The sequence below is a fragment of the Stenella coeruleoalba genome (genome assembly GCF_951394435.1).
Source record: "Stenella coeruleoalba genome assembly, chromosome: 19".
In the NCBI taxonomy this organism is placed as follows: domain Eukaryota; kingdom Metazoa; phylum Chordata; class Mammalia; order Artiodactyla; family Delphinidae; genus Stenella; species Stenella coeruleoalba.
The window spans coordinates 7,257,733-7,274,281 of record NC_137165.1 but is presented as its reverse complement, the minus strand read 5'-3'; the positions used below and the strand labels follow the sequence as shown (position 1 = coordinate 7,274,281).

Below are 16,549 nucleotides of genomic sequence, written 5' to 3'. Positions count from 1 at the left end.
CAGTTTTCCTTACTACTTACTACATGCAAACCTAGCTCCCAGGCCAGGCCTCCTGGCTCCCAAAAGACCCACTCAGCCCTTGGGTTCCCCCAATCTCGGGGAGTGAGAGGTGAAATTACATATAGTATATGTGTGCGTGTGTATACTCCCTTCTTACATCACCCGCTTAATTGGTCGCTACCACCCTGTGAGCCAATATGAGGGCAAAAATATTGCCTTGCTTGTTCACCCGCAGACCCTGGAATGTAGTACGTACTCAGTAGTTTTCTCAGTATTTTCTGAATGAAGCCTAAGAAGAATTAATGAAGAATTAATGAAGGACCAGTGGAGGTTGATGTGAATTATGTGTTCGCTCTTCAGGAGTTCTAGCTGCTGAATGGAAATGCCTCTGGGTACCTGCTCTACTGGCCGGTGAAATTAGATAGGAGACTGGATACTTGTTTATTTGCCAGTGTCGGAAGGAAATGCCTCTTTGGTTGAGCTAAACCTAAGTGAAACGTTGAAGGATGGGACGTATCCTTCAATATCTCTAGTATCAACTTCTTCCCAAGTTTTGAGCTCTGCTGCCTCCACCAGGTTTTCCCTCCTCCCAGCACCCCCTGACCTGGAGAAGGTCAGAGCTGCTATACTAACTTCACACTATGTTTTTCATGGTTAATAAGTCAGTGGATACTGTTCAACGGACTTAGGTATTTTAAAATGCTTCCACCTGAAGAGACCAATTTTAGCACAGAGAAGTCATTTTGTACTTGTGGAATTTGAATCTGGAATCATTGTACCTTCAGGATGCTCTGAGGCGATGCTGGTTAGTTAGGGAAGGACAGCTAAATCTTCCTTCGGCTGGGAACAAGACAAAATGTTCTTTGAAGGGTTATCAGAATATCCCGGTATAGTCAGTCTACTTGGGGGTAGACTAAGGCCAGGTATATCCTAGTTTATGTGGCCATTTTTCGTATGCAGCATTGGAGGAGAGGGTTTCTTTCTGGGGGTCATTGACAATTGGACTGAGTCTTATGCATCTCGAGGAGTTGTCGTTCCTCACGGTCTTGGCCTTTCTAAAGGCCTCCAGGAGGGGGTTGGCCTGGATGATCTGGTCTTCCAGGGTTCCCTAATAATAAGTGAGAAGAGGAAAAGAGAGGACTTTGGACGTCTTCTGAAGTAACTTCCCAGTGACTCAAAAGTGTGGATGCTCTGGGAAGGGCCCAGGGAGGGATGTCGCCCGGCTCAGGCTGGTGGCAGGTACAGTTGTGCTGAGTACCCACAGGCCCATCCCCACCCCACCCAAGGAGGCTTCAAGGTCCCATCGTAGAAGGGGTCTTAGCACAGCATCAAAGTGGCATCTGGCCACACCAGATTCCAGGTTGGAGCACTACCTGCTACATCTCAATCTCCCAGACGGCCTTTCTTCTCTGATAACATTTTATTATAAATCATGGATTTGTAAAATATAGACCTCTGTTCCTGCATGCACCAGGACCCATTTATATAGATATTCGGGTTCAGAAGTAGAAATAGACTGTGAGCAATGAAAGTGACCCATATGATAGAAACAGTGGTTCTCAAAAAAATTTTTAAGTTGCATAAAATACTTTGTGAGAATTATTATATAGAAATCCACTTATAGAAAGCAGAGTTTTCACCTTCCCCCCCCTTCCCCACATGAGTGCTTGCCTTTCTGACTTTAGAGCTGTTTGGAAACGACTGTCCAGCCCATTGGTTCTCGAAGTGTGATCCCTGGACCGGCAGCATGAACAATGGGAACACGACAGAAATGCAACATGCCAGGATTTTGAACGTGAGATAGGAATTTCAGTCAGAAATTCTGGGCCTGGGGACCAGCAATCGGTTGTTAACGAGCCCTCCTGGTGATTCTGATGTGCTCTCCGGCTTGAGAACACTGGCCTAAACCATTCCTTCTCCAAAGGAGGCTGTGGAGTTGCTCAAGGTCACTCGGCTGCTGTTGATGGAGCTGGTGCTAGAGCCTGAGTCCACGAGGTGGAGCCGTTTCCCGCCTCGCCCCGTAAACACCCCCTGGGGCAGGACCTCGTGCTGTGCATCTCTGCTGGGCACAAAGCCCTGCAAACACTTGGTGCTCACCTGGGAGTTAAGGTACACTTATTCCAGCAAGCCTTCCAGGTGCAGGAAGCTGCTCACCTGCCTCTTGCCCGGCCGCTGCTCCTTCCTCTTCTCCCCAGTGACCACAATTGTTGCAAAGTACTGGACGACACGCTGGGTGTTCACTGTCTTCCCAGCCCCGGATTTTCCGCTGTTGATTTAAAAGTAAGTGAGAGGGACTTTCCTGGTGGTCCAGCGGTAAAGAATCCGGCTTGCAATGCAAGGGACGCAGGTTCGATCCCTGGCCAGGGAACTAAGATCCCACATGCCGTGGGGCAGCCAAGCCCGCACGCCATAACTACTGAGCTTGCGCGCCTCAATTAGAGCCCACGTGCCACAACTACAGAGCCCACGCACTCTGGAGCCTGCGTGCCACAACTAGAGAAGAGGAAACCCGCACGCCACAACTAGAGAGAAGCCTGTGCGCCACAACGAAGAGCCCACGTGCCCCAACAAAAGATCCCGAGTGCTGCAACTAAGACCCGACGCACCCAAAAATAAATAAAATAAAGTAAAATAAAATAAAGTGAGATACACAAACATAGGGAACAGACTTGTAATTGCCAAGGGGACCAAGGAAAGGGGGAATGGAGGACAAATGGATTGAGAGTTTAGGATTAGTAGATGCAAACTATTATATATAGAATGCATAACCACCAAGGTCCTACTGCATTGCACAGGGAACTATATTCAATACCTTGTGATAAAACGTAATGGAAAAGAATATGAAAAGGAATATATATAACTGAATCACTTTGCTGTACAGCAGAAACTAATACAGCATTGTAAACCAGCTATACTTCAATAAAATATTTTTTTTTTAAAAAGTAAGTGAGGTAAAGGAGAGCAGAAGGAATGGACAGCCCCTTCCAAGTCATCATGGCAAAAACAGTTTACTCACGTGAGGAGGATGGACTTGTTGTCTCGATCTAGAAAAGCAGAAGGAAGCAGGATGGAGTAAATAAACAACATATAGGCAGGATATACAAATCAGGCAACATTGGGGGTAGACAGAGCCCATGAGTCCTAGTTCTGGCTTTGCCGTTAACTAGTGGTGTGATGATTTGGTCATGTCTAGTCTTCTCGGAGACAATTTGGGCAGATTTCCCAAATGCTGGATGTGTAATGTGGGCAGCATGGGAAGTGAACGGTGAGTCCCACAGTGTGAAAGTTATTCACGTTCACAGATCTTTACCTCCTCTCTAGCACTTTCTTATCTCCCTTTTCAACAAAGAAAGCAAGTCTCAGACTTAGAACTTGTAAGAAGCCACAGCTTCTGATTAGAATTTCTGGACACTGGTTTGTTGTCATTGCATTTTTCTGTCACCTTTACTTTCTACTTGTGGATAGTGACCGCGGTTTTCCATTGACAAGAGTGTTATAGGTTGAATTGTGTTCCCCCCAACAAATTAATATGTTGAGGCCCTAACTAACCCCCAGTACCTCAAAATGTGACCTTATTTGGAAATAGGGTCATGGCAGATGTAATTAGTTAAGATGAGGTCATACTGGGGTAGGTGGGCCCCTAATCCAATATGACTGGTGTCCTTATAAAAACACAAATTTGGAGACAGGTGAGAACACAATGTGAAGATGAAATTGCAGATCAAGGTGATGATTCTATAAGCCAAGGGATGCCAAAGCTGGCCAGCAAACCGTTGGAAGCTGGGAGCGTGGCCTGGAACACATTCTCCCTCTCGGCCCTCAGAAGGAACCAACCCTGCTGACACCTTAATCTCAGACTCCCAGGCTCCAGAGCTGTTGTCACAATGCATTTCTGTTGCTTAGGCCACCCAGTGTGTAGTACTTGGTTACGGCAGTCCTAAGAAACTAATACTAATAGTGATATTATTCTTCCTTTTTTTAAAAAAATAGTTTTCCTCCGGATCAAAGGGCAGATTTGTTCGGTTCCTATTTTATTTTTATTTTTGGCCACGCCGCGTGGCAAGGGGGGTCTTAGTTCCCTGAGCGGGTATCGAATCCGTGTCCCCTGCAGTGGAAGCACAGAGTCTTAACCATTGGACCGCCAGGGAAGTCCCTATTCTTCCTTTTTGAAATGGACGGAACTTCAGTCACTATAAGGAAAGATTTTAAATATGCAGAAATGGCCAGGATCGCGAATGTGAAATTGGCATGGCTGAAGTTTGGGCAACATTGCCCTGGATGACTTTTAAACATCTTCAGATCTCAGATACTTGCTTCTACTTCTTCTCTCTGCACCAAGTCAAATCAGGTGAAAGTTGAACAGACTGAAGTGATGTTAGGCATGACAGGGTGACGGTATTACCACATCTCTGCTATTTCATCCGCTATTCTGGGAATTTAAGGAGGAGAAAGAGGGAGCCTGAGAAAACAGGTGAAGGGAAGTTGCTGTGCCCGTTTCTCCAACTTTGCTTTCCTAAGTGGCTACTAATATAGTCTCTCTTCCAAGTGTGTTCATGTTGGGGGTTTCTTTGGAGGTGGGGGCAGCGCATGTCCTTGTGCTCCACGTCCACCCCCAGAGAAGCATGTACTTAGCGTGGCTTCAAGAACCGTGACTGGTAATGGAAGATGCTGCGCCCCTGGCTTTCCATCCTGACATCCTCTGCATCTCCTGAGGTCACTTTGGTCATGGCACCATTTGGATGACCAAAGCCTGTAAAGGGCTCGAGTAATGAACTAAGAACCAGTACAGGTAAAGGACTTGAATACTTCACTAAAACTATTCTTTTTAATATGCATTAAAGAAATGACTCACCAGTCAGCATGAACTGATAGGTGTTGTCAGAGATGGAGAAGAGGTGGGGCGGGGCCTCCTGGCGCTTTTTGCCTCTGTAGGCCGTCACCACCTCGGGGTTGTACACCGGCAGCCGCTTGTAGGGGTTGACGGTGACATAGAAGAGGCCCGAGTAGGTCTGAGAAAATCAGAAAATTCAACCTATGGATGTTGATTTTACTCAGAGAAGGGAACGGAATAAAGAGAGGTTGAAGGGCACTCACATAGATCATCCAGGCTGCGTGAGGCTCTTTGAGGTTGTACAGCACTGCTGGCTCGTGCAGGTGGGTCATCATGGCCATGTCCTCGATCTTGTCAAATTTGGGAGGGTTCATGGGGAACACCTGTTCACTGTTCAGAGTGAGTGTCTGGATATTGAGAGGAAAATCACGTGATGAGTGGGAGAGCCGATGTGGTGAGCTACCAGCGTGGTGAAAACGGTGAGATAGTGTGGTGAGATTACCCCATTACCGTGGCTAACTTTATGGATCATTTCTGTGCCCAGAGATGATCCGTAAATAACTGTTCCTGATAAATCTAAGTCTGGTCAAAGTGTGTAACCAATTCTGGTCTGATGCCCCCACGTCAGCGTGCCATTCTGTGTGCCAGAAGTGGGTTAGAGGTGTGCAACGTCAGAGAGCCCTTCAGCCTCAGGGTGGCCGGTGGGACTCAGCATGGCCAAGGCCACGGCAGCTTGCCTCTGTTTACCCCATTTGCTATGAGTGCTGCAATGAGGTCAAGCTTGGAATATTGGAAAAAACTCTTCCAGTGTATTCTGTGCATCTCCACCTCAATACCTCTGCTCATGTGGGTCCCTTTGTCTGGAATATATCTACATTGAAATTACATCTAGCAACCTGCAAAGCTCTTCTTAAGTGCCACCTCTTCCATGACCTGTTTCTGCTCTCCCCTGTCTTTTCAAGGCTTCCAGAATTCCTTGCACCGCTGCTCTAATAGTTAAAACACTTGGACTTGAAGCATGGTCCATGGCTGAACAGTATTTTGAGACTATTACCTAATTTCCCCCTCTCTGCTTTCCCTTCCCTTTAAGCATACAACTGGCACTCCATTACTCAGGAAAGGTAGAAAATAGGGCATAAAAGTAAGAGAGCCTGTAAGCCTTTCTAGCGTTTGTTTTCCAAAAGCCCAAAACCTTAGGAGAGCTTTGAGGGTTTTACCGAAAAGATAAAAGGGAGATTTGTTGATATGGACCAAATCTCTTGAGGAAAGGAAGCCCTTCTGCCCCACTGCCCTAAACTAGAGAGAGAGAGAGAGAGAGACCCAAAATAGCATAAGGGAGATGGAATCTGTGTGTCCTGAAGATTCAGAAACTGGGGCTTGTTTCTTAGCACATCCTTCAGGGGGGCAGTGACACCCCATGTGGTATTACTGAAAACGTGGCATGGCTCTGGGGAGGGGACTCCAATAGTAACTCCAGAAAATTTATTTCCGGCCCTGTGAAAAGAGGCTGACACCAGAGGTTAAGTTTAATAATAACGATCATCATCATCATCATCATCTGTCTCGTATGCTTGAATTTGTGAACTGCGCTTCATACCCACCATGTACTCTTTTTTTAAAAAATTATTTTATTTATTTATTTTTGGCTGCGTTGGGTCTTCCTTGCTGCACACAGGCTTTTCTCCAGTTGTGGTGAGCGGTGCGCGGTCTCCTCATTGTCATGGCTTCTCTTGTTGCAGAGCACAGGCTCTAGAGCGCAGGCTCAGTAGTTGTGGCGCACGGGCTTAGTCGCTCCGCGGCATGTGGGATCTTCTGGGCCCAGGGATTGACCCCATGTCCCCTGCATCGGCAGGCAGATTCTTAACCTCTGTGCCACCAGGGAAGTCCCCATACCCACCGTGTACTCTTGATTCCTACACTAGATGATAAACTTTGGGGAAGCAGGACTGAGATGTGCTCACATTTGCAAAGTGATAGACACGGTGACCTAGACATGATGGGTGTCCAGTAAGTGTTGAATTGAATTGTGCTCTGTAATTCTCTGCATTAAATTAGGCATTGCCTCCGGAGCTCCCTCTGTAAGTCACTCTGCAGCCTAGAGAGTTCTATTCGGTATATTCGCCCATCCAGCAGCAATCTGTATCAGTCTCTCCCTTAAGCAGTCCAAACGCTTCCACCACCACCTTCCCCTTTCTCCAAAGCAAACATCATAAAAACTCTCAAAGCCCAAGTCCTCGAAGGAAAGAGCCAGAGCAGAGGTACGTGCCATGGCAGTTTTTACCTGCGGCTTCACTCAGAGGAGGTCAATGTGAGGCTTGTGCTATCTTCAGATTCCTGTGGACCAGCATGCAATTTCTACTATTCTACTCCAAAGGAAGAGGAGGATGCCCATGTTAGCAAGGACATCTGAGATCAACACTTACCCGGTCGTCGAGGGTCTTGACTGTGACTTTGTCATCTTCCTTGCTCTGTATCATACCTTTCACATAAAATTCCTTATCATCCACTGCAAAGCAAGCCTTCTTAGAATCAAATGGGCGATTTTGAGCCTCGATTCTCTCCTTCTCTGATTTCCGCGGGTAGGGAGCTGCTTCTCCAAAAATGACCATCTCCGCATCAGAGCTCGTGACTGCAGGGGCTGGGAAGACCAGGGCTGCTGAGTCTGGAGCTTTGGGGAGCTCCATCCTGTTATTTCCATTCAGACAGGGGGCCAGATTCAAAAGTTCCTGGGATTAACCTATGTTCTGAGGAATCCAGGACCTGGTATAGGGGCCTAGAGTGGGCAAGTGGGGGTGAGCTAAAGGGGATATTTTACTCCAAGAAAAAGGTTTGAGGGGACATCTCTTAGTCCAGCTCCAGGTGTGGAAGTCTAAACCAATCAGAGGAAGCCAAGCTGAGCCTAATAAACGAGGCCCCAGAAAATACTTCCTTAATCACACATCACATTTGAGCCTCATGAACTCCGTGGCATTCCCAGATCTTAAGGGTGTCTGAAAAGAATTATTGGAATGTTGATAATTCCTAGTAGAAAGTTCAGCTAGCCCAGTGAAAAGTAATGACTTGAACATAAAGTACTGCCACACTTGTTTAGCCAATTACGGGCGACAAGGTGGTAGGAGACATTATGGCCTAGTGCAATGGTTCCAAACTTTAATATGCACCAGAATTACCTGGAGAGCTTGTTTAAACACAGGTTTCTGGGCCTCACCCCCAGAGCTTCTGATTCAGTAGGTATGGGATGTTGCCTGAGAATATGCATTTCTAGCAAGTTCCTAGGCAATGGAACTTGTGTGTGGTCCTTGTGATCCTTGAACATGTTGCATCAGCATCACCGAGGAGTTGTTAGACATTCGGAATCTCAGAACCACCCCGCATTACAAAACCAGAATCTGCACTTTAACAAGATCTCCAGGTGATTTCTAGGCATCGTAGAGTTGAGAAATCCTGGGCTTAAGGCAGGGGTCTCCAAACTTTAGTTATGTGTAGCAGTGTCAGGGTGTGACAGTGTTTAATTAAACACCTGCTTTAGAACTCACTGCTTAGCGTGTGTGTGTGAGTGTGTGTGTGTGTGCGTGTGCGTGTATTTATGTATCTTTCTGCCTCTCTCTCTCTGTCCACCCTCCCGCTCATCCCTCCCATCACTTCTTTCCAAACCATCCCCTTTCACAGACCTTCTCTTTATGTGTTTTCCTTGCTTAGAAGCTAGAAATTTTGGCTTAAAGTCCCGGCACTGAACTTGGTCAAACCACTTACCTTCTTTGGGCCACTAATTTCACTTAAAATGAAGAAGCAAGCCTAGCTCATTTCTAAGGCCCCTGCAGGTTGTGTGACCTTTCTGGTTCCTTTTCCTCATCTGCATTTGCTTTTCCTGTTCCCTCTGGGCCTCTTCCCGCATCCTTTCTGACCCTCTACTTCTTTCCCCCACAACTCTCCCCCTTCTCCCTTTCTTTCTTTGCTTTTTCTTTTACATACATTCTTCTGTAAGTGACCATAAAATGGAGTTCAATTACACACATGTATCCCCATATCTCTCTTAAGAAGTAGTTCATATGTTTTGAATAAGGCCTTTTATATTTCCTATTAAAAGTGGGAAAATTGAACATTTTATAGTTGTCTCTTGGAACTTCCCCCGCCCCCAATCTTACACTTTATGAAATTACTCTTCATTGGTAACTGACTGTTGTTTCAATATCCCTCCTTGAGATTCTGGGGGGATCTAGTCCTACAGAAAGAGGAGCAACTGCCTCCCTCTGGATCTTATTCAGGATAAGTTGCATTTCGATTTTACTTTGGCCGGCGGCTCTGCTGAACCATCTGTGTGCTCATGGTTAAGTTTTCACAGTTAAGAGATTGGAGCTCAATATAGCACCACAAAGAGGACCTCTGGCTTGCAGGCTTCATGCGATTTAAATTTTCTCAGTTACTTCCTGGTGGAGAGGAAGAATTCATCCATATTGTTTCCTCATCTGTGAAGATAGTCCCTTCTTTTGTGGCTTAAGTGAGTTTTACGACAGCAGCAGTTCTCAAACTTTGTTCTCTCAGAACCCCTTCACACTCTTAAAAATCATTGAGAACCCAGTGAGTTTGGTTTATGCAGGTCATATCTACCAATATTTATGATATTAGAAGTCAAAATTGAGAAAATCTAATTCATTTAAAATTCCTATCAACTTCATTGCATGTTAACATTAATGACATATTTTTATGAAAATGAGTATATTTTCCAAAACAAAAAAATTAGTGGCAAGAGTACCATTGTTTTTCATTTTTGCAACTCACTTTAATGTCTGCTGAGTAGAAGATGGATGGATTTTCATGCCTGCTTCTGTATTCAGTCTGTTGCTGTATGGTTTTTTTGTTTTTTTTGTTTTTTGGTTAAAGTAGATATAGAAAATCTTTCACAGATATATAATTTAGAAAAGGAAAGAGTATTTTAATTGCCCTTTCAAATAATTGCAGATATTCTTTTTAGATACTATACCAAATCTTGACACGTGGTAGTTTCTGTGGTAGTTCCTTAAAGGCTAGTTGCAATGTGGAATCTGAAACCATATCAGCAAACATTATGATCTGTTGGTCTGTGTTGAACTTTGAATGAAACTTTTACCCATGTGTAAACATCATACACTGATCATTTGGAAAATACTGTTCACTGAATTATACGGAACTTCCAAATATTGGCACGTTTCATTATACAGTATAAAAAAATCACAATCATTAATATAAGTACTGATCTCATTAGAAAATTCAAATATTAGGAAGTTGTCAAGCTAATGATAGTAGATACAAGTCTTCCAAAATTTTAATTTTTGCTTGAAAACTCAACTATATCATTAGTAAAAGATACTGTCAGTAGTTTTCCTTGAAAGGATAAACACACTTCACTGCTTTTTGAGAAACTGTCTGGCAGATATCCAAGTCTGAGAAACAATAGTTTGTCCGCTCGTCGTTCTTTCAAGTAAAAATGGTGCTTCATGAATCAAGTGGCTGGTTCATCTTGCAGCGCAGACAACTGCACATGTGTTTTTCCTTGAGACAAATGTCAAAGTCCAGTGTGCAGAAGGAGTGCTTTTCATGGACTTCCTGTTTGATCATGTAGAATATTATAAAGATGTGGATAAAATTGAGATGTAATAAAATTAATACTTTCCACTGCTGCAAATTTTAGGTCATTTTTCAATGAAGCTGGCTTTTTAAAAAATTTATTTATATTTATTTTTGGCTGCATTGGGTCTTCGTTGCTGTGTGCGGGCTTTCTCTAGTTGCGGCGAGCTCTACTCTTCGTTGCGGTGCGCGGGCTTCTAATTGCGGTGGCTTCTCTTGTCGCGGAGCATGGGCTCTAGGCGTGCGGGCTTCAAGTAGTTGTGGCACGCGGGCTCAGTGGTTGTGGCTCACGGGCTCTAGAGCACAGGCTCAGTAGTTGTGGCACACGGGCTTAGTTGCTCCGCAGCATGTGGGATCTTCCCGGACCAGGGCTCGAACCCGTGTCCCCTGCATTGGCAGGTGGATTCTTAGCCACTGTGCCACCAGGGAAGTCCCGAAGCTGGCTTTTTAAATTAAAAAAAAATTTTTTTCACTGTCAGTGTATGGCTGTGAAGAATACTATGGCTACTAGTACAGCTTGGTGTCATGTCTTGATTTGTAATAAAGTGAACTTTATTACAGAACTCCTATCCATCCTTGCTTTTGCATCATTAAGTCAACACAGTGAAGAAAGCACATGGCATCTGGGTATTATTATGAAAATTGTTTTGACCTCATGTACCTCTTGAAAAGTTCTTAAGAATCTCCAAGGATCCACGGGCCACAGTTTGAGAATGGTTGCACTATAGTGTGAGGGAATCTCGTCAGGCCGCAAGTTTACGATCTGATGTCATTTAGCTTGACTTAGTGTTCAGGCAGCTACCCAAAGTGTTGAAAGTTGACCCACATCAAAATCATCTGCAACAGAATCTCTGTGGTTGGGACTGAGGAAACTGAATTGTTCTCAAGGGCCTCAAACACAGTGATGTTTGGGAGCATTAATTTGCTTTCATAAAGCCACTTTTTCCAAAACCGTGGCGTGGTCCCAATGGTCAAATACAAAATGATTATAGGCAACTATTTCTTAATTTTGATAGTTATATTAAAGTCTATTACCTTATTTTAGCAAAATGTAAGATGCCATCAATTGTAAGATAAACTATTTTGTGTCCCACTAATAAAGGAAAACACCCTGCTAATTACAATACTCCTTTCATTGATTATAAGATGCATCCCAAGTTTAGAGATAATATTTTGTGAAAATGTGAAGAAAGTTAGAATAAAATAGAATAATATGTGCTAACCACTTAGAGACAGTGAAATATCTGTTTATAGTAGTGATATAAAGCAGTGTTTCTCAAACTTTGGTGGGCATAGGGAATCCAACTGGGAATCTTGTTGAAATAGATATTCTGATTCAGCAGATCTGGAGTAGAGTTTGAGATTTTGAATATCTAAATGTCTCCGCTGATGCTGAGATAGACGGTCCAGACTTTCGTAGCAAACATATAGGGTAACTTTGAAAAACACATCTAAGAAGAAAAAGGAATCAAGGTAAATCAAACTATTAAGTGAATTAGCAGTACTGGTCTTAAATGGGTATTGCAAAATTTGTGGTAGTAGTGTAAGAATGAAGTCTGAAGTTGGGGAAAGCCTACAGTGACTCACGGTCAAACTATACCTTTAGGTCTCTTAGAAAAACAAGACTTTCCGTCTGGGATTCAAGTCACTGCGTGTGTTGAGGTGGAGATTTTTCTTCTTCCACCCACAGCTCTAACCATGACTCAGAATCCAGTATCTCCTAGTTTTACTGCCTAGATGATGCCTGAGTTGTCTCAACGATATTCTTGCAAAAGTGTTGTCCAGCCTACTCAGATGCCTTCAAGGTGACTTTTTTCCCTTTCGGAAATTTTGGAAAATCATTTGGGGTAGTTTCTGGAGGCCAAAGATACTTCCTGCTTGAAACTGAAATCTGGCTCTCTGTGATTCAGGATGTTTGATCCTCCTTTCGGCTCTTGGTAACAACAGAAAGAGTTCAAACCTTCTCCCCACAAGACAACTCTTCACCCATTTGATGGCTCTTCTGGGTTCTCCTTAGCTGTTTTTTTGTTTTTTTTTTCGGTACGCGGGCCTCTCCCTGTTGTGGCCTCTCCCTCTGCAGAGCACAGGCTCCGGATGCGCAGGCTCAGCGGCCATGGCTCACGGGCCCAGCCGCTCCACGGCATGTGGGATCTTCCCGGACCGGGGCACGAACCCGTGTCCCCTGCATCGGCAGGCAGACTCTCAGCCACTGCGCCACCAGGGAAGCCCAATGTGGACCATTTTTAAAGTCTTTATGGAATTTGTTACAGTATTGCTTCTGTTTTACGTTTTGGTTTTTTGGCTGCAAGGCATGTAGGATCTTAGCTCCCCGACCAGGGATTGAGCCTGGAAGGCGAAGTCTTAACCACTGGACCTCCAGGGAAGTCCCTCCTTAGCTTTTTCTTTTCCAGCTAAGTAGCCCCAGTGCTGTCTTCATCTGTTTCTTCCGTGATATGCTTCTGCATCTCCTTTACCATCACAGTGAGCTCACTCCTCTTAATCTCTTAAGTGTGACATCCAGGCCACATGTTCTCCTCCATCAGCATGTACCCTCACCTCTCCTGACCTAGGTGTCATGCCCGAGGTGGTGACTGCCATGAGGTGGCAGCCTCATCACACCGATGACTCACCACTCACTGTCATGCAAAGCCCCTCAACGCACGCTGCGTGCGTGCGGTTGCTAAGTCAGATCTTGTCCCCATATTTATACAACTGGACTCTGGGACCCAGGGCTAAAACCATTTATTCTTGGCTGATAAAACTTTCCCTTGTTAGGTCTCATCCAACTCTCTTGGCATGACTCATGGTGTCCCTGGAAACTCTACCCCCAGAAAGTCCCCTAATTATCTTCTTCTTGGTTTTGAGAGCTTGACCTCCTTCCAACCCTACACAGCTGTGTCCCTCCAACCATCCCCTCTGTTCCTGTCTTTAGGGGTCTTCCAATGGGGATGGCCATCCCAGTCTACCTAACCTCCAGCACCACCTTCTGATTGCTCCCCAACCCCTCTTTCTGCTGTCAGTGCTCTATGACACTGCTCTCAACTTTCATCCCTCTCCTGGGAATTTCTCAGCTACTGCGTCTTGTCAGCAATGGTGTGGTCATGACTTAATTATACTTTGGTTTCCTTGGTCCTAATTCATCTAGAATTACTTCCAATAAACACAGATTTTGAGGTGGGGGAGTAATTTTTTTTTATTACTACAGTGGACGTAGGTTTGAATCCATTTCTCCTTATTCTCTCAGCATTATTTGTGAGTGAAGACACAGCTGAGTGGATTCAGGGGTGCGGACTCTGCTCAAAAAACAACAAAGTTAGACTTGTGTGAAGACTGAATCTTGAGCCTACGAACATCATGTTTGGGGCCAACCTAAGTATATTGACCTGGAGCTCGTGTGTCACAGTTCTGCAGTGTGTTTTATTCCTGTTAGTGTGATGAGAAAATTTGGGAAGCCCTTCTTCCTTAGCTGCATATTTTGTAATCTGTCTTTAGAAATACTTAAGTAATGGATTTTAATTTCATCAATTTCAGATTCCTATGAGTGTGGCAAGAATGAGAATGTGTAAAACACTGTTTGCTAATTTCAATGATTGTATTCCCAATCAAGATGAAAGTGACTCTTACCTTCTTGGTTTCCAAAGCAATGGTTATGTCTTTCAGGAATGAAGTGGCTTCTGAGAGAGTGATTCCAGAAATCAAAACCAAACCAAACAAAGAACAAATGAACTACGAAGAGTTTAAATAAATCTAGAAATTGTACTTTTCTAAGTTTAGCTACATTTAAATAGTACACAGTGGATGGTGTGGGCTGGAAATAAATTTTCCATTTTTCCCTTCGGTTAAATCATCATTCTTTAAATAATTGGGTAATTACAGCATTGATTAACAATTTTTTTGGGTATCTTCTGTCTGTGCAAAGTACCATGTCAGCTCCTTAAGGGGGTATAAAAAAGGATAAAGACAGTCTCTACCCTAAAGGAAGGCAAAATTTAGGAACAGTTAAGAGAAATGCTCAAATAAATCTTTGAGCAAGGAAGAAGAATACAAATTCTGTAAGCATCTAAATCAAGTGTTATGGGGACTTAGATGATGCTTCCGGCTGAGGGTAGGGGGCTGTGAGGGGTCAAAAAACAAAGGAAGGACGGAGGGGAATGATCCGGATTGTAACTTGGATGCTTTTAGACCAGAAGTTGAATTCTTTGGCAATGAGGGAAAAGTTGTGAATTATGGGCAAGACTTCTTTAAGAGGTCTAGGAAGGGCACTCTCTTAAATATCCTATATTCTCTTGGAGAAGATGAAGGTAGGGTAGCTGATAACTTATTTGGGACTAAGGAATCTCAGTCCAGAAGTTTATAACCTACATGAAGATCTCAGGATACCATAAGAGTCTGAATAATTTTCAATATCAAATTTAACTTAAACTTCCCATTTGCCACACAGTACTTTTATGGAACCTGGGGGACATGTCGTGAAATACCATGTAGGCAGGAAGAGACATTTCAGCACTTGCTTTCCTACTTTGGTTGCCTACCCTTGGTCTCTTCCTTTTATGAGTCTCTAATAATCTCCAGCTATATCCTGAAATTCTCACAACTTTCTCAGGAAAAGATTAAATGATTAAGTATCATATTCTGAATCCTTGGTTCAAACGAAATCACACTTGGAGGCAGAACCTCCGTTTTCTATTGCCAGCTCTGTAAAGTAGCTGTTGTAATTTCTTTGAGCTTTGGTTTCCTTCTGTAAAATGAGGCAGATGGACCAGAAAATCCCCAAGATTTCTCTTAGCCCTGTGAATGTATGACAGAAGGTATTCTGGTGAAGATGATGGCCAGAAGCCAAAGCGTCGCAAGTCTCCTAAAGCTATTAGAATCTCTCTGAGGGTTGCTCCTGCAGTGTCAGACATGACCCAGCCCAAAGTCCACAAGGCATGCCATGCATGAGCAGTCTGGAAACTGGTCATTAGTAAGCAAACTAGGATGCATTCTGAGATGGATAAAATGCATGAGAGAATTTCTTCCCGCAATCATCTCCCAGAGATCCTAAGAAAAAAATTTACGTAACCACAAAAATTTCAAGTAATACTTCAAGGCAATCACAGAAGAGAGATCACAAATTAGCATGTTTATTTGCTAACTGCAGTTATAATACTGACCTAAACAATTAGAGGGGTAATACGCATTATATTCAGCTTTATATCCTGCAGGTTAGTTGTGGTTTTTTTGGTGTCATAATTGCTTAGATTCTTGTCTTCTTACTCTTTTTTTTTTTTTTTTTTTTTTTTTTTTTTGCGGTACGCGGGCCTCTCACTGTTGTGGCCTCTCCCGTTGCGGAGCACAGGCTCCGGATGCGCAGGCTCAGCGGCCATGGCTCACGGGCCCAGCCGCTCTGCGGCATGTGGGATCTTCCCGGACCGGGGCACGAACCTGTGTCCCCTGCATTGGCAGGCGGACTCTCAACCACTGCGCCACCAGGGAAGCCCCTCTTTTTACTCTTTGTAGAAGCTTCTTGAAAGGCCTCGCCATCTTGTCTCCCATATTGCCCTTAACACAGTTCCTTACACTTAGTAGACCCTCAGCAAAGGCTGCTGTGTTGCATTCTCTCCTCTCCAGGTAACCTGATCAGGTATGATCACAGCTACATGGAGCAAAAAAGCGGGCACTTGTGAGCACTTACCTTGCGATGCTGCGGTCGAAGCAGTTTCGAAAGTGTGGTCCCCCCAGCTCCCTTTATACTCCCCAATGTGCAAGCCCAGCACTCTCACTTGGCTGTATTTGGGGGATCACCATATTTACTCCTTAGATGTAAAGGCGTCGTAGCCCTGATCTCTCACTCTTGTTAAGTTACTTGGATAAAGGACCAGCGGAGGCTGTATAATGCCAAATCAGCTGCGAAGGGATTTTGACATTGGACACAGATCTTTGAGACTTAGAGAGTCCTAGAGGCCGAGCAGAACTGGGGCAGAGTGTGCTAAGAAGGTCAGTGAAGGGCAGAGCCACAGGGCGAATTGTCAAGCGATGGGTGATCAATAGCATGGATGCTAACTACATCTCCTTTACCCAGCATTGTAAACGTGAGGTGGTGTGCGCCTCTTCTCAGAAATTTCCGGAAAACCT

The 16,549-nt window shown here is 44.3% G+C and overlaps 2 protein-coding genes across 5 annotated transcripts in view; one reads left to right on the top strand and one right to left on the bottom strand.

Annotated features, from left to right (window-relative positions):
- The window catches only part of LOC307177384 (myosin-13-like), a gene marked incomplete at both ends in the record, with an annotated part of 43,088 nt that extends 35,573 nt beyond the window's left edge, over positions 1-7,515 (bottom strand). The window contains 6 exon segments of the mRNA XM_079904490.1: positions 1,006-1,108; positions 2,155-2,266; positions 3,017-3,044; positions 4,853-5,009; positions 5,095-5,238; positions 7,255-7,515. Of these exon segments, the coding sequence (XP_079760616.1) occupies positions 1,006-1,108; positions 2,155-2,266; positions 3,017-3,044; positions 4,853-5,009; positions 5,095-5,238; positions 7,255-7,515 (805 nt within the window).
- The window catches only part of LOC307177111 (uncharacterized protein), a 319,987-nt gene that overhangs the window by 91,833 nt on the left and 211,605 nt on the right, over positions 1-16,549 (top strand). The window lies entirely within an intron of this gene.